This window comes from Budorcas taxicolor, chromosome 21 (genome assembly GCF_023091745.1).
Source record: "Budorcas taxicolor isolate Tak-1 chromosome 21, Takin1.1, whole genome shotgun sequence".
Taxonomy (NCBI): Eukaryota; Metazoa; Chordata; class Mammalia; order Artiodactyla; family Bovidae; genus Budorcas; species Budorcas taxicolor.
In genome coordinates this window covers 74,124,377-74,142,454 of record NC_068930.1, presented here as the reverse complement: position 1 = coordinate 74,142,454, position 18,078 = coordinate 74,124,377, and the positions used below count along the sequence as shown (strand labels likewise).

Genomic DNA, 18,078 nt, shown 5'->3' with positions numbered 1-18,078 from the left:
AGGTGTTGTAAAGTGGGGTGTGTGTATGTGTGTTCCTCAGAGGTGTTGTAAAGCCAAGTTTGTGTGTGTGTGTTCCTCGGAGGTGTTGTAAAGTCAGGGGTGTGTGTGTGTTCCTCAGAGGTGTTGCAAAGCTGTGCATGTGTGCACACTCCTCAGGTGTTGTAAAGCTGGGTGTGTATATGTGTGTGCACCCGTGTGTGAAGGAGCTCTGCTGGCAAGACCTGAGATCTGGGGGGTGTGTGTGTGTCCTGGGATCAGGCCACATCGTACTGGGGAGACTGGAGCCAGCCCCTCCACTGGAGCAGGCCCCAGAGTGGATGGAGCTGCCGCAGTGGACTCACATGGTTCCTGCATCTGCAAATGGAGGCCGTATACATTTAAATGTGACGAGAAGCCATCTGAAAAGCCACTATTTTGAATTGATTTATTTAAATTTTTACAGAAACCTGATTAGAGTTAAGTATGTAATTGTAAGTCCAGTAACAACTCTACAAAAACGCACATACAATGCCAGAACTCCTTGAAAGTAATATCGTATTCTCATTTTGCATAAAACATGCATTAATATCAACTGCCACATGTTGGCCAAAATCAGTCTCTACAAGAAGAGACGGTCCAATACAGTCAATAAGAAAACTAGTTGTGAACAACAGGTTTAAAAAAAAAAAAAGAGGTTTTCTGGTTAACGTGAGAGGAACAGTACCTTTCCTAAAACAAGCCCTTCAGCACTCGGGGTTTGCTTGCGCTGCACAGGGATGCTGAGACTTGGTCCTGACCTGTCATAAGAAGGAAGGAACTTTCTGGTGGTTAAATCATATGCCTGAGATGATAGAGCCTTTCAGGCCATAATGGTATACAACTAGTATCACCTTGCAGAGAGGGGTTCAAAAATCCTCAGGCTTGGAACAGAGAGCTCCCAAGCTGAGGGTGGCGGCCCTCTCGGAGATGCCCGGAGCTCTGGCCCTGGCCACTTCAGCCTTCCACAAGGCCAGCTCAGAGCACACACGCCTCTCCTGTGGCCACGAGATCTTCCCGCTCCACACATCACTCTTCCTGGGGATCTGGAATTAGGAGGTCTGAGGCAGAAAAACATGAACTGTACTATTTCTTGAAGGCCTTTGCCTTCTGTAGGCCGAGTTCACCATACTGAGGGATCGGTGGGTACTTATGACTGCTGGACACACAAAAAATATTAATATACACTTGTGGCCCCAAAGCCTCAAATGCTTATAGTCACACACCTCAAAGTGTGTTGTCTACCATCAGGAAAGACCATGCTCCTCCAGAGGGAGAGAGCAGCTGAGGGCTCTTGTTTATTGAAAGGTGTTTTCCACACAGACTGAGGGGCTTTAAAGACACGTCAAACCAACTGAAAGGACATCCCCTCAAATACGGGCTTTTGTACAATACCCCGTGAGGTTCTTCAAAAGATCTCACACTTATTAGGGACTCAGCTGCGGACTGACATTAGGGACTATTCTTTACTTAAAGCTCATTATCTGCGCGGCCTGGGGCCTTGTCTGGGATCTCCTCCAGTCTGCCTCTCCCAAAACAGGGCACTCACTGGCCCAGCTCCTTACAAGCAGGCTAAGCCAGTATGTTTTTTCTTCAGCACAGATTTAAGGGGGAAATAATTTACTGGGCTTCTAGTAACATTTTCTTAACAGAACAATATCAAAATAGGTCTATTCTTAATATATGCTTATGAATATCCCTGATAATATAAAGAAACTCGGAGGACTTCGTAAACCACCAAGATTTCACAGGGTAGTACCCGGTCTATTTTCTAGGCAGCAGAGAGGGACTAGTCTTGATATAATGGCAGATTTTCTCCAGGAAGCCCTGTGAGCACTACAGTACTGAAATTCTAATATTCTAGTGTCAGTAGATTTGTGAATGACATTTCCACTTTAAATTTATTAGTAAAATTTGTAACAAAGGTAGGCTTCCTCAATCCTGCCATCAGCCAACCTCCTTGCCTGTGACACACATCTAGACCAAAAAGCTGCAGTCCTGGCTAACTCTGGAGGGTCAGCCTAGAAGAAGCAAGCTCTGAGGTCCCTTCTAGGCCATGACCAAACTTCAGGAAACAGGGACAAGGGAGGGAAGCAGACCAGGCTTGAGGAAGCTTTGACCCAAGGCACCACGATCCGAGGGGTGAGGGGGCCTGTGGAGCTGACAGGAGGGCTTCTGCAACGCTCCTCAAAGCAGGTCCTGGAAGACAGAGGCTGTGGCAGAGTAGACACACTTGGGAGTTAAAAGAACAAATCATTAGGGGGATAAAAAAAGATAAGTTTACTTTTTCAAAACCAAATCAAACTTCTTGAAAGTTCTGAACAAATAACCCTGGCTAGACCGGGGTGGGGTAGGGGAGCTCAAGTCTGTGGAATGAGTTGCATTTAGCTGAGTCAGAAAGAAGAATGCTGGTTGTGAAATCAGCATAAACATTGTGGCTACTGTCGTTAAGGAGAGTGAAGGAAGCTCAAGGCTGGAGGAGGCGGCCTCTTTTATTCCTGGAACAGGAAGTGGGTCTTCCCCCGCCTGGATAGAAGGCGCCGCACTCCTCTCTAGCTGCAATAATACTGCATCCCGTCCACTCTTCTTCTCTTTTTTGACTGAAATTCTTCAAAGAACTGCTGGATGTCCTCTCTCTTAACCACCTGTGGATAGAAAGCAAAGATTAGGAAAGGCAGCCACATTACAGAAGAGCCGTCAGTCACAGTCAAGTCCAACAACATCGGTGATGAGGGTTATTCCAGTGCCTAGTTATCCTCTCTCTGCTGCACAGATGCCCTCATCCAGGCTCAGACTGGCTGGGTCAGGGTCTCATAGTAAGCACATAGCACACTGGTGCCGAGTGTGGGGTCCACCGCCACCTTTGGGTTCCTCATTGAAATGAGACAAAAGGGGGACTTCCATGTGGTCCGGTAGGTTAGGGATCTGTCTTGCAGCGCAGGGGATGTGGGTTCAATCCCTGGCCAAGGAACTAAGACTCCACATACTGTCCAGCACTAGGCCCGAACACCACAGCTAGAGAGCTTGTGCACAGCAAGGAAAGATCCTGCATAATGCAACTGAGACCCAATGCAGCCAAATACATAAAATTTTTTTTTTTTAACGGAGAGATGAAAGCAGTACCCATCTAACAGGACCATTTGAAGAGCAGATGAGATGTAATGCCTGTGAAAGCCCTGCCTGGCGCAGAGTAGGCTCTCTATGAATACTGTCAGCTGAAAAGAGAAGTGACAGAACCAGCATGAACACTGAGGCCCCAAGGTCTCCTTGAGGACACTGTGCTCCCTCGAGACACGGCTATCCTGGGAATGTCCCTCAGTTCTGCACAAGCACCCCAGCAAACAAAGATGGCTTTTTTGACACTTGTGCTCTCTCCTCTATACTGAAGAAAAAAAAAAAAGGAGGAATCCAAAATTAAAGACATTTGCTATATAAACAGAAAAATAATTGGCAAAAACTATGGAAGCAGTACTTTCAAGTCAATGGAATATCCATGTTATACAATAACAATGAGAAATTTATCTTGAATTTTATTGGAAAAAGGATTAGAACATCACACAAAAGTGTTTATGATTATCAGCAAAATAGAACATTAAAACTAAGGAAATAAGGGGGAATATGGATTAAAAAAGTAAACCGGGATGACCCAGAAGGAGTTCCTGCTTACTCCAAGAGGGAGTTTGTGCCACAATTGACAGGTTTGTTGCTGTGGGTCTTGCTTTTTATTACTTATTGACCAGGATCCTAGTTCCTCGACTGACCAGGGATGGACCAGGGATGGACCCGTGTCTGCTGCTTTCAGACCGCTGGACGCCAGGGAAGCCCTGATGAGATGTGTAATTACAAAGGCAGCACACTGTTACCAACAAGATTTTTAATTTTGTAACATTCTTATTATCATGAGGAAATAAAGGTGGAGTATGGAGAGGAAAAGAGAAAAAGCAAGCACTGGAATGCAGGGACCAAGGAGGAGAAAGAGAAGGAAAAGAGAATACAAATACTTGTGTGTAAAGTGAAAACTTCCTTCTCCTCTCCCCAGGAGTGAGAGTACAAACATCCCCAAGAGGCAAAGCCAACCTGAATAACTCACTGGGGTAAGATACTGACTAATCCTTGAAAGAAGTTCACATTTTGTCAGTATTCTACCAGACTGGTAGCTGACGCTGGCCTCACAGGCACTGAGAATAAGCTGGAGGTCAACCAGTGGGAATGAGAAGCCCTCACAGACTCAGGATGGAGACGGCCAACACACACTGAGGTTACCGCGGCTCAGAGTGCTGAGCTGCTGGGCTTGGCAATGTCCACTTATAAACGCTAACAGGTAGGATGCTAGGGAGTTCCGACGTGAAGCCTCTGTCCCTCGCTTGGATCACAGATATTAAACACTGAAAGGCAAGGCAAGGCAACCATTTCTCTGGCAAGGATACAGTAAGAGGAGACTTAAGAGCCCACAAACTATAGAGTGTGTCATTTTTAGTTTCCAGACCTCCTCAAATGGTCACAGCCAACAGAAACAGTAGAAATGCTAAAGAATATGTTTATTAAGTCACTAAGTTGTGTCCAACTCTTCTGCGACACCATGGACTGTGTACCGCCAGGCTCCTCTGTCCATGGGATTCTCCAGGCAAGAATACTGGAGTGGGTTGCCATTTCCTTCTCCAGAGGATCTTCCTGACCCAAGGATCGAACCTACATCTCCTATATTGGCAGGCCAGTTCTTTATTGCTGAGCCACTGGAGAAGCCCTAAAAATACTTGGGTCCAGTAATAAAATCATTTTATTGGTTTGTCTCAGAAAATGTGTAGTTTCTAAGTTTCTTTTTTAAGTCAGACACAAACATTAAATAAAGGGCAGGCCATTATTTGACAACATCTAGACCTTATTATGAAAAAGAAAAAGAAAAAAAAGCAAACAAACAAAAAACAGACCATATTATGGACAAACGCAACCAAAGCAGACAAGCTTTATGACAACTTAAGGTGTTTGTAAAGATCTAGTTAGTAATATTGAAAACAAACAATAAAGAATTTTTCTGTCTTTCAAATCATCACATAGGATTTAAAAATTACCTCAGACTCATTAAGAATGGCTCCAGTGATAACAAAGATCCATATGTTGAAGACACGTGTGAATACTCTGGATAAAGTTGTTTCAAATGTGAAAAACAAAAGACACCACACCTACTTTTTTCTTGTGTGTAATTTTAAGTGTGTGTGAAACAAAATCAATAATGAGCACAGCAACCACACACTACACAGAAGGAGAAGCACAAGTGCACGCTCCGACACTGCTGACTGACACAGCTGGGAGACCTGGAACGGCCACTAACAGTGCAGAGCTTAAAACAGTTACACCCGTGGACGCTTGCAGTGCCGGCGAGAGAAGGCGGAGGCCACATTAAGCAGAGGACAGCCTCTGCAACAGAAATGAGAATAACTGACAGTTAAGAGCTGCTGGGAAACAAAAGGACATAAACAGTGACAACGAGGAACATTCTCTAAAAATGAGCAAACCATTTCAGAAGGCTCTTTACCCTCAGACTCCACAATTCATTCTGCCACAAGACAGCAGTGCCAGCTATCCAGGCAGCTACAAGTCCTTCCCACAGTGATGAGAAAGCGCTCGGCCTGCAAAGACTTCTCCCAAGAAAGCAAGTCTCAGGGCGTGTCCTAAGTGTCTGTCAGATCCAGGTCTGACTTCGTTAGTCTGTCTGGCGGTAGCAGAGCAGAACATTTACTGTCCAGAAGGACAGCTGGAGGCCATGAAGAGAAAAGTTAAGTTTTATTTTATATCTCCCTTTCGAAGATAGAAAAGTATTTTAGAAAAAAATTCCATCATAAACACATATGAGTAGTAAAGAGCTAGGAAGTATTTGAAAATTCATCTGGAGAACTATTTTACAAGATTAGACACTGTAGGGACTCCCCTACTGGTCCAGTGGTTAGGAATTCACCTTCCAGTGCAGGGTATGTGGGTTTGATCCCTGGTCAAGGAACTAGATCCACATGCCCAGGTGGGCATCTAAGCCCACGTGCTGAAACTAGACAAAAGTACAACTCAGACTGACAGAACCAAATCAATAAATAAATGAATTTTAAAAAAAAAGATTACACATTATAGAGTTAGTGTCACTCTTAAAAGTTGTTAGACTGTCCTAACCAGCAAGACAAATATTTTAGCCCCCAATTATCAAGTTGTTTTATTCTAAACTATAGAACCCCAAATCACAGAAAAGAGGTCTGGCTTAAATTTTTTTCCTGACTGGTCATTTTTGCTTCCTCCTCCAAGAAATCCTGCTGGATGATCAGGACTGGGAGAATCAGTATGGCCAATCCAATGGCCCCTCCTAAGCTACCACTGCTCTCTCAAGATCCTGGGTGACTATTCCATCCCTCATCTGGAGGCTTGGGCAGGACTCCTAATGCGGCTAGTCTGGTGGTGTTTCGCTACTATTCATCTCCCTTCCCTCTACCTGTACTACACTCTCAGTCACCTTTTTCATCAGAGAAAATGAAATATGGAAAATAGTATGAAGGCCCCTCAAAAAAAGAAACAGAACCACCATGTGATCCAGTTAATTACTTCTAGGTATATATCCAGGACAGTAAAGAATCTGCCTGCAATGCGGAAGACCTGGGTTTAACACCTGGGTTGGGAAGATGCCCTGGAGGAGGGCATGGCAACCCTCTCCAGTATTCTTGCCTGGAGAATCCCCAGGGACAGAGGAGCCTGGCCAGCTACAGTCCATGGGGTCTCAAAGAGTTGGACACGACTGAGCAACTCAGCACAGCACAGCACACAGGTATATATACAAAGAAAACAAAAACACTAATTCAAAAAGATACATGTACCCCAATGTTCAGAGCAGCATTACTTATAATAACCAAGATATGGAAGCAACTTAAGTGTCCATCAAGAGATGAATGGCTAAAAAAGATATTGTATGTATATACACACAAACACACACACCAAGGGAATATAGCTAATATTTTATAATGATTTTAAAAGGAGTAACCCTAACCTATAAAAATATTGAATTATTATGCTGTACACTTGAAAGTAACATAAAACTGTAAATCAACTGCACTTCAAAAAAAAAGAAACTTTATTCAAAACATACAGGGCTATGATTAAAATTCGTTAACTCTACTTACTGTGCCTTCATCAGCAAATCTCTTGAGATAGTCTTTAAGTTCAGTCTTCAAGTCATTGTATTCTAAATCAAAACAACAAAGCAAAGGACACAGACTTCAGACAATCCATTTGCATTTAGGAACAAAAGATTCCCTGACCATTAATATTTGAGTATTTTAATAGTTTATCTATTTTTTTTCAAGTGAAATCTGCATAGAAATTTGTTCTCAATTTCTCCCCAATTCCCTCACTTTGACATCTGGGAACCCTTTTTCATTAAATAAACCCGCGAGGAACAGATACTCCCACTCCCAAAAAGACTGTTGTTTAGTCGCTACGGCTTATCCAACCCTTTGCAACCCCATGAACTACAGCATGGCAGGCTTCCCTGTCCTTCACTATCTTCTGAAGCTTGATCAAACTCATGTCCATTGAGTCAGTGATGCCATCCAACCATCTCATCCTCTGTTGCCCCCTCTCCTCTTGCCCTCTTTTCCAATGAGTTGGCTCTTTGCATCAGCTGGCCAAAGTACTGGAGCTTCAGCTTCAGCATCAGTCCTCCCAATGAATATTCAGGGTTGATATCCTTTAGGATTGACTAGTTGATCTCCTCACAGTCCAAGGGATTCTCAAGTCTTCTCCAGCACCATGATTCGAAAGCATCAATTCTTTGGCACTCAGCCTGCTTTATGGTCTAACTCTCACATTCATACATGACTACTGGAAAAACCATAGCTTTGACTATATGGGCCTTTGTCAGCAAAGTAAAGTCTCCACTTTGAAATATGCTGTCTAGATTTGTCATAGCTTTTCTGCCAAGGAGCAAGCGTCTTTTAATTCTGTGGCCACAGACACTGTCTGCAGTGATTCTGGAGCCCAAGAAAATAAAATCTGTTGCTACAGCCGAGAATTTTTTAAAAGGTTTCCCATCTGTAATTCTAGTGCTAAAGTATCTTGGACTTGTCAAACATTAAGTTTTAAAATTCATCTCACTTAACAATTTGTATTATATACATGGAAACTTGAGGGTTATATCCCTCAAGTTATATACTCTATCCCCAAAAAGCTTTTAGTCTAATAAAGGCAAAAGGAAATTAATCAAATAGTTACATGCGCAAGACAGAAATAACCACTGTCAGAAAAGGGGTACAAAAGTGGTGGCATCCGAGTAAAAACCGTCTAGGACAGAAATCACAAAAATAAGTTGGGCATGCTGGGGGAAAAAATGTAAAAGCCTGCAATTAAGGGTTTGGGAATATTTTCCCTTCTAGTGGGTTTCCTGTGAACCACTGAAGCATCTCAACAACTGTCAAAAAGATGGCATGTAATGTTCAATGAAAATTGTTTCAATGAATGGAAAAAGAAATTGATTTCTTCTTATTCTATACTTACACATCTACCCTTAATCAAAACAGCATGTTATGGTTTCTCAAGCATGCAATTATTCTAGCATTTAACCCTGACTCAATGGAAATGGTAGCTAAATACTCAGCAATGTTACAATCAAGCAAGTATAAGTGAGGCTTACTATACAATTCCAAATTTAAGCCATTTTTAGTTGTTCTCCTTCTATATAATTTTTTAATGGTGAAGGAAACTTCATGAACTTTATGAATTTTCACAAACAATATTTACCACAAATAAGTTCCACTTGCTGGACTCTGTTCATGCTATTAAGGGTGTCCATTAGAGGGTCTCTCCTGTCAGTTGCCTGGTCAACCTTGCCTTTGTTTTCATAAGCCAGAACTGTGTCATACTCATCTGTCAGGAACAGGACATCTAGATCGCCATACATTTTCTTTAAAAAATAAAACCAGTTTCCCCATTAGAACTGTATGTCATTCTCAGAAAGTCGATCTCATGAGAATCACCAAAAATTTGTTCAAGTTTTCTAATATCCAGAAAAACCCCAGCCTTTCAGCAGAGCTGCTTGAAGGATTTATTCTTTCTGCCCAAATTTCTCTTAGAAATCTCCCAACTTCCAGTGGATACTGCACGATCTAAGAGATTTTTATTTAAAAATCAACTTACTGTAACTTTCAAGAAATTTGTGTTTCCAAGTAATTCTATGATATAGAAAAGCTATTTTCCACTGAAATGAAGATAAGTAAATAAGAAGTACTGCATCATTCTTAACTGCTTCCATAAACATTCAGACTGCAAACACTAATTCATAAATTTGCTTAACATTAAAAAAAAAACTTACGTTCCCTATACTCTAATATCAATTTCATAAATAAACTTTCCAGGTGTTCTTATTTTAGGCATCTGTCCACAAAACACTTAATGTTGAACATGATCTGGTACTTACCATACAGTCTTTGCAGGTACACAACTTGCTACGCCAGTTCAGGGGCCAATAGGTGGCAGTGTCTTTCTTTATAAACTGCTTAACTTTAAGCTCCTGAAGTTTGCAGCCAGACTGTGATTCTGTGTTGAGACGCTGATTCTGAAATGCTTTCTGAAATTAAGTTTTGAAGTGTGTATTTTAAACTATCATCGTTTTCAAAGTTTAGATTTTGTAAAAGGATTTCTTTTAGGCAAAAGGTACAACTGAAATCCAAAGCTACATAGCTTACAGAATTAATTTTGCTTAAGTTTTATTTTACAGCTCAGATTTCATTTTGTTACCTGGAGATCAGATTCAGAACTAGAGCTGGTACATGGTTCGTTTGTCTGCTCTGCTTTAACTTCCTTCACAATAGCCTTTCCATGTTCTGGAACATCCTCTTCAAGGGCATTGTCTTGATGAGCTCCATTTTCAGTTTTGATAACTTCTTGATCACCTACTCCATCAACATTCAGCACCAACCCATCATCTTCAGTAGTTACTTTGGTTACTGTAGGTTCAATGAAAACACACATACACACACATATCCACACCAGTGAGACAATGAAATCACTTAGTTTGATTAAAAAATACTTCAGAATCTGGAAAAGGAGAGAGTTAACCTTAATCTCTGGAATAATGAGAAAGGAAATAACACTTTTTTATGCCTGCCTATTCTAAAGTGTCAAATAACAGAAAATTTAAAAATATCCATCACTGGTGGGAAGGGTGGGTTCAAGAGGGAAGGGATATATGCGGCTCAATGGTGGAGAATCTGTCTGCCAATGCACGAGATGCAGGAGATGCAGATTCAATTCCTGGGTCAGGAAGATCCCCTGGAGGAGGAACTGGCAACCCACTTCAATATTCTTGCCTGGAAAAGCCCATGAACAAAGCCTGGCAGGCTATAGTCTGTGGGGTCACATGACTGAGCAACTGAGTACGCATGCATGTGCAACAGACACTGTAGAGCCTCTCAGAGCTGATTCACTTCACTGTGCAGCAGAAATTAACAGAACATTGTCAAGTAATTACACTTTAGTAAAAAACAAAATGTGAACCAAGAACAGAAAAAAAAAAACCATCTGGAAAAAAGAGCTAAAAAAAAATATATCCATCACTACCTTAAATATTTTATATGTAAATGAGAAAGGAAAATACTATAGATGTTAAAGACCCAGGGACACCAAAGAAGCAAGAGGCAATAGGAAGAGATTTAGCTGCAAACACAGGAGAAGGGTAGTTTTGCAAAAACAACAGCTTTTCTTTAGGCGAGGAGGAAATTAGAAAGGACGCTTGCAGAGACAGAAATGACAGAGAGCAGAGAAATGACAAGGGAACTCACACTGGAGGATGGCTTTTCAGTTTATTAGGAAATGAGGCCATCTGCTGACAGGGAAGGAAATGAAGAAGGGGCAGAGGGGAAGGGTTAAGAAAATCCAGTGAATGAGAAAAAGATTCAGGTCCAGCCGAAAGTGAGACGTAATTGAAAAGGATATGAACAGGTTGATTTGTGCTGATGTATGGTAGAAACCAACACGGTAATTATAAAGTAATTATCCTTCAATTAAAGATAAATAAATTTTTTTAAAAACACACATACAAAGCATATGAACAGAAAGAGGACACACCAAGTACAAGAACTTGGAGACAAAACAAAAACACAGGATGCTGCTCGAGGTTTGTATGGTGAAGTGTTCGCTAAAGGTGAGAAGGGCAAGAAATTATGAGGCCAGAACAGATACAATGAATTACTACCATTTAAAAAATAAACACATATAACATTAAGAGTAAAATAAAGTATTTCAGTACTTTGGCCACCTCATGTGAAGAGTTGACTCACTGGAAAAGACTCTGATGCTGGCAGGGATTGGGGGCAGGAGAAGGGGATGACCGAGGATGAGATAGCTGGATGGCATCACTGACTCGATGGACCTGAGTCTGGGTGAACTCCGGGAGTTGGTGATGGACAGGGAGGCCTGGCGTGCTGCAATTCATGGGGTCGCAAAGAGTCGGACACAACTGAGCAACTGAACTGAACTGAAAATATTTCATACTTAAGAACATTCATTACTAATTAGTGGTTTGGGGTCAATTTCTTAAGTATAGTAAAAGCATTAGATGACAAACTGTCACCACCTCCTCCTCAACCAATAGCATGTTTTATATTTAAGAACAACTTGTTTGGGTTCTGTTATCTTCCAAAATCCCCTTAAAAACTTCTTTCTCCATTTTCTCCAATTCTGGTCTCATCCATAATCTGCATCATGCCATTTAAGTACAAATTGGTTCTTGGCAGTCTCCCAATCTATCTATAAGCACCTTGTGGAGAAGGAACAGATCTTGTACTTTTTTCTACACCATAGAGTCTCTTAAAAATGGAACTCTGTCCAATGTTATGTGGCAGCCTGGATGGGAGGAGAGTTTGGGGAAGAATGGACACATGTATATGTATGGCTGAGTCCCTTTGCTGTTTACCTGAAACTACCACAGCATTGTTTGTTAGCCATTCCCCTCATAAAATAAAGGAAAAGTACACAGTGAAAAACATCGTAGCTAAAACTTAGATACTGAACAAACTGTACTGATTTGTATTGTGGCCCAGGTTGGAGGCATGCCAACTCCACAGAGACTCTTACCTGCCAGCTGTGCAGCATAAGCCCACAAGAAAGAACAGCGCTTCATACAAGCCTGGCACACCATCTCTTGGAAATCCCCACTCTCAGGAGGAATGGCGCCAAGATGCTGTGAACACAGAAAACCAAGTTATTTTCCTTATGATCACCAAGTTGTCCAAAAAGTTCATTATTTTATAAAATATTGCAACAGTACATTGATCATATCTGTAGTATTTTTTATAAGAGCAGTGATAATGTGAAATATAATTTAATTCCAAAAGACAAGATCTTTTTGGGACTTCTCTGGTGACCCAGTGGCTAAGACTCTGTGTTTCCAATGCCAAGGGCTTCAGTTCAGTCCCTGGTTAGGAAACTAGATTCCATATGCCACAACTAAGATCAGACTCAGCCAAATAAATAAATATTAAAAAAAAAAAGACAAGATCTTTTCTTTTTTGTAAAGACAACGGGTTTAAAAGGTCAAAGCTCTCCTTACCCTTCCATGGAACCAATCTTCACAGACTATACACTGGATCATCTCATCTGGAATCTAACATAGAAAAGCAATTTGTTTGTTAATGGTTACAGTGAATTCATGGGGTTCTCAAGACAAGAACACAGCCATTCCCTTCTCCAGGGAAGCCTGGTGTACTGAAGTCCATGGGGTTGCAAAGAGTCAGACATGACTTAGCAACTGAACTGACTGACAATGAACTCTGGAATTTCAAAGTAAATCTGGCACACATTAGAATCAGATATTAAATAATTCTCTACCAATTCTGTAAGGCCACTGCTGCTGCTGCTAAGTCACTTCAGTCGTGTCCAACTCTGTGCGACCCCACAGACGGCAGCCCACCAGGCTCCACCATCCCTGGGATTCTCCAGGCAAGAACACTGGAGTGGGTCACTAACCACATGCAAAAAATCAAGGAGACAGGGAGAAACAGCAATTCAAAGGGTCAAAGAAGTTCTTTCCCCATGAACTGGGGCTATAAAAGGATTACACTGAGATAAGCACTTTGTGAGTAATTATCAACACTTTCATATCAGTTACTTACTATCTGATTCCCACAAAACTTTATGAATAAGTAATATATTTTCATTTCACACATAAACCCAGGCCCAGGGAGGTAATGTGAATTGTAGCAAGTTGCACAGTGAATTACAGAATTTTGTCTTTGTCAAAAGAAAAGGAAACTAGAAATTGAAGCACACATTCACTCACTTATATGTGCACAGAAAAAGGTCTAAAAATATATACACCAAAAGTGTTAACAGTGGTTACGTCTGGGAGGTAAGAAGGTACAGGAATGAGGAAGAACAACAATTCTTTTAAAATTTTGCATACACCTCTAATTGAAGTTTTTAAGCGAATCCAGTTTGTGCACCCTATTTTCTTTCCTTGCAGGAATGCGAGAAGTTGAAGGTCATTTTCTGGAAAGTATTCAGAGAAAAGGACCAAACAGGCAGGAAAAGAGAGGGGAGAAGGAAAAAAGTTCTGGCCTTGATAAAGTCCTGTCCAGAATTTCTCATGATGTAAGAAAGAGAAAAATAGTTGGGCTCTGTACTACTTGTAGCTTCAGGTCAGAGTCATAAGAAGGGATAAATCTAGAATACTTTCACAATCCCCAAATCCCTGCTGAACAGCTAAAGAGCCAAATATGACAAGAGGCTGGGAAGTGAAGGCTGGAGATGACACAGTCCTGGTGCTGACCTCCAAATCTCTTACCTCATCTTCAGGATCAGGGTAAGGTCTCTTGCAAATGCAGTACAATCCAAAAAAGTTGTCATTGTACTTATTGCCAGAATTTATTTTTGCTTTGTCCTGAAAGATATTAATTTCAATATAAAACATGGCCTAACTTTATAATTTCATGCATCATGGAATTTATGCATTCAATAAATTTGTGCACTAAATATCTGTACCCCCTCCCTCCCCTGGAAGCTAGTCTTCAAAGTACAAAGGAAAAAATTTATTACTTTATAAGTAATACTTTCTCCAGGATACAAGGGAAAAATAAAATTTATTTTCTATACCTTCTTTGTACCAATTGGGGGAGAATGAATCATAAATATTAACTATCAACCTATGGAAGCTGACACTCGTCTAGAATTTCAAAATATTTCTTAATGCCCAGCTATGATAGTCAAAGCCCCCAAATTACTAGGAGGTGAAAAGTAGGCAAAGAAGTTGTCTAAAAATAATCTTTGAAGGAGGGAAAGAGCATGACAACTTAAGCAATTAGGACTGAATACTGTAAAGTGACCTCCCTGGTGGCTCAGACGGTAAAGCATCTGCTTACAATGCGGGAGACCCAGGTTCGATCCCTGTGTGGGTAAGATCCTCTGGAGAAGGAAATGGCATCCCACTCCAGTATTCTTGCCTGGAAAATCCCATGGACGGAGGAGCCTACAGTCCATGGGGTCTGTACAGGCTACAGTCCATGGGGTCACAAAGAGTCGGATATGACTGAGCGACTTCACACACTGTAAAGTCCCTTATTTTCTGTTTCATTTTTGGTATTTCACTTAAGTTATTGTAGAAGATAGTCTTTATTATCCAAAAAGCAGTGAAAAACTTTTGCAAAAGCCCATGCTCATTATTGCCCAGTTTTATTTATTGTTTTAAAAGTCATACCCTTTTCTTTAAAAAGCCTTAGAGCATGAGCACAATCAACACAACTGAACCTGAATCACTTTAGAACACTACCCCCAAAACCTTTCATATTAATTACAATCTATAGGTAGGCTCTGAACAGGTTGCTTAGCTTTCCAACAAATAAAAAACTGGGCTACAGTCTAACATTGATTTGCCCATTGGCAAAGAAGAAGCATAGAACTTCCTTTTTGAAAATTCTTGGTTTTATCCCCTAGGACAAATACAAATCTTAGCTACTTTTCATGCATTTATCGTTTACTGTGGTTACTTACAGGAAACAATTTGCATTCCAAATTTTTAAACTTGCTGTTTCCACAATCACAACGAAAATTTCTGAAAGAAAGGAGGAAGAGCCAATTTTAATTTTTCTTCTAAATGTAAGGACTACTCTTTACATTCATATCATAGCCTCTTCCCTTTCAATTAGCTTCTAGGATCTAAAAATTGGACTTGGTTGTTGTTCATGTATCCAATCCGCAATTTTCCCAAGCATATTACAATAAAAGATTTAATAATTCTATAAATTAACATGTGTGTGCTGTGTGCCCAGTCATGTCTGACTCTTTGCGATCCCACGGACCGTAGCCCACCAGGCTCCCCTGTCCATGGAATTCTCCGGGTAAGAATACTGGAGTGGATTGCCATTTCCTTCTCCAAGAAATTAACATGCATAAAGACAAATATCTGTATCTCACACACACACAGTGGAAGGATAGCAGGAGTAGTCTGAGTTTGCCTCATAATTATATTTTAAAAGTTCCCCTGGAAGAACTGTTCTTTCCGATTACATTATCTAAAACAACTGCATTAAATTTTACCAGGGCACAACTACTCTGAATGCAAAAACATGATTAAGAAAAAAAGTGCAACTGGAAAAGAATCTAAACATTTGAAAAGCATCCAGCATCAATCTCTGACCAGTTTACCTTTTCGTGTACAGCTCAAATAGTTTATGACTTCCATGACATTCGTAACTGCAAGCCAGGCAAATTCCTGCCGGTTCTTCTCCCTCTGGAGTGCAGGTACTGCAGGCATACAGTGCTTGTCTCTTTACTGAACCCTAAAGACAGCCCCAAAATGGAAAAAGACCGGAATCTGATGAAACACTGGCAGAGCGACCTAATGCCCATACTATGATCTGAGAAATAACTGAAATCAGATGATCTGTGGTCAAGATCTTCCTGTAAAAGCCACTGAGACTAATAAAAAAGCATATACAATAGAATACCAAAACACTGTTGCAGGTTTCATACACGTTTCATATAACTTTTTCTCAAAGTGACAGAAGTTAACATTTTTAGTCAGCTGTGAATAAACCGGTCTGCTTAACTATTTTAACACATGAAAATACAGGAGAATGTGTGTAAGCTTATGTAAGGAATAATCATACTTTAATTTTGGAAAATGCTTGTGATTCCACCAAAGAGAAAACCAGTGCATTAAAAATGAATCCCTTTGATTTTAAGATGTATGCTGACATATTTAGAGTTGAAGTGTCATGGTCTGAAATTTATTTTCAACTGGTTCAGGAAACAAAAACAAAGTATATTACAGTGAAGAAGTAAAAGATAAAACAAATGTGGTAAAATATTAAAAAGTGAATATATGTGAAGGTACACAGGTGTTCATAATATTATTTTTTCATTTTAACTGTAGACTTTAAACATTTCAAAATAAAAAGTTGAGAGAAAAGCAAATCCTGATAATGGCTGCCATCTTCTGAGAAGAAGGGAGTCCCAGGAAAGCTTCTGTGATGCTGGTAATGTTCTATTTCTTGATCTGTGTGGTATGTACCTGCAGGTGTTTTCAGTTTTGCTTTCCCAAGACTTATACATGGTTTCTTCACTTTTCCACGTATTTTACAACAATACAAAAAAATTTTTTAAGGAAGTCTGTTTTAAAAATCTAACTACCTTTCAAAAATAACTTACAGGCTTTTTTAAAAAAGGCAAACAGAGAAAAAGTTGTTCCAGTGGCGACCAAAGGTTTTAAAATATCAGCCAACATTAAATACCTCTGAAGCCAGGTGTATTAAAAAAAAAAAAAATCTAACCACTTTGCAGTGTAAACTCAACTGGTCATTGATGACAACTGGTATTGTGATCTCAAGCCACACCACGTAAAGACCCCATGTCTCTCTCCCCATCCTGCAATGTTCCACTCCACCTGCCTGGAAGATAACCTTCTTCCTATCAAGTACCATCTCTCATCAGTTTTCTTCTACCCACCTTTCTCCATTTTTGAACCTAGAAACATAGAATGAGTCACCAAACACTACGTCACAGCCCCTCCAGTCCTTGTTCCCACCATCTTCCGAATGCCATCTCTCCTCCCCTCCTTTCCTTTGCCAGTGCCACCAGCTGTTCGGGTTCCGGTCTATCCCCCTGGGGGGCCAACGGCAGAGAGACGTGGTACTTGCTTCCTCTCGCCAAAAAAAAACAGCTAGCACTTGTCAAACTAAACTGCAGAGGAACCAGCTGTCCAGGAGTCCAGCCTACGCGGAGAGATTTTCAAACCCAGAGCTCTCTCCTTTCATTCTTTGACTCTTCCGTTTAGTACCCAGCAAATACTCTGAGGATGGGAAAAGTATGGACAAAGATACTCAGGATGTGAAAGGTCACGGGGTTGGTTTGGTGAAAAGCGGCCGGGGCACAGAGAAGAGACGAGGAAGGAAGGAAAGAGCAGCTGCTCCGGGGCCAAAACCGGAGAAACGTCGGGGGCCTGACAGAGGAAAATCGAGAAAGGAGGGGCGTCCTGCTGGCCACAGGTTAGAAGGGGCTCAGAAGACTAAGTGTAAAAGGGCACCTGGGCCTGGGATGGGGAAGCCTACGACCATCAGCTGCGCTGGACCACCACAGGGTGCCGGCCGCGGCCGGCGGGAAGAGAGAGGGTAAGGCGGGTGGGGAAAGGGAGGTTCAGCGGAGGCGAGGGCCGAGCCGCGCGCCCACCTGCGAGTAGGAGCACTTCTCCGAGTCACTGCCGCCCAGGACGGCGCAAGCCTCATTCTCCAGCTCCTCGTCCTCCTCAAGTACATCGACCAACGATACCACGGGCTCCAACTCCGACTGTCGCCCAGCTGGCTCCTCAGCTCCGGCCATCCTCAACTGTCACCCGGACCGCAGATCGGCCCCGGCGGAGGCGGGAAAAGCGTCCGCGAGGGGCGGGGCCGGAGGAGGCGGGGCCTCGGTGCCAGACACCAATCCCAAAGACAGGGAGCGAAGGAAGGGGGAGGAGCGACTTCCGACAAACGGAAGTCAAGCCTCTCCCTTCTCCGCGCCTGCGCCCGCGACGGGCTGGTTTCCGTTTCCGGTGGCAACTCACTG

At 41.7% G+C, this 18,078-nt stretch overlaps 1 protein-coding gene across 1 annotated transcript; it reads right to left on the bottom strand.

Moving 5' to 3' along the window:
• Positions 1-422: 422 nt before the first annotated feature.
• LOC128066544 (putative E3 ubiquitin-protein ligase UBR7) lies at positions 423-17,876 on the bottom strand. The gene is made up of 11 exons (XM_052659572.1): positions 17,704-17,876; positions 15,682-15,815; positions 15,028-15,088; positions 13,826-13,921; positions 12,593-12,646; positions 12,118-12,223; positions 9,781-9,989; positions 9,461-9,610; positions 8,785-8,947; positions 7,170-7,231; positions 423-2,660 (listed from the first exon to the last, which is right to left on the bottom strand). The coding sequence occupies exons 1-11, from the start codon at positions 17,851-17,853 to the stop codon at positions 2,568-2,570; spliced, it is 1,278 nt and encodes a 425-aa protein (XP_052515532.1). The 5' UTR covers positions 17,854-17,876; the 3' UTR covers positions 423-2,567.
• Between the last annotated feature and the right edge of the window lie 202 nt (positions 17,877-18,078).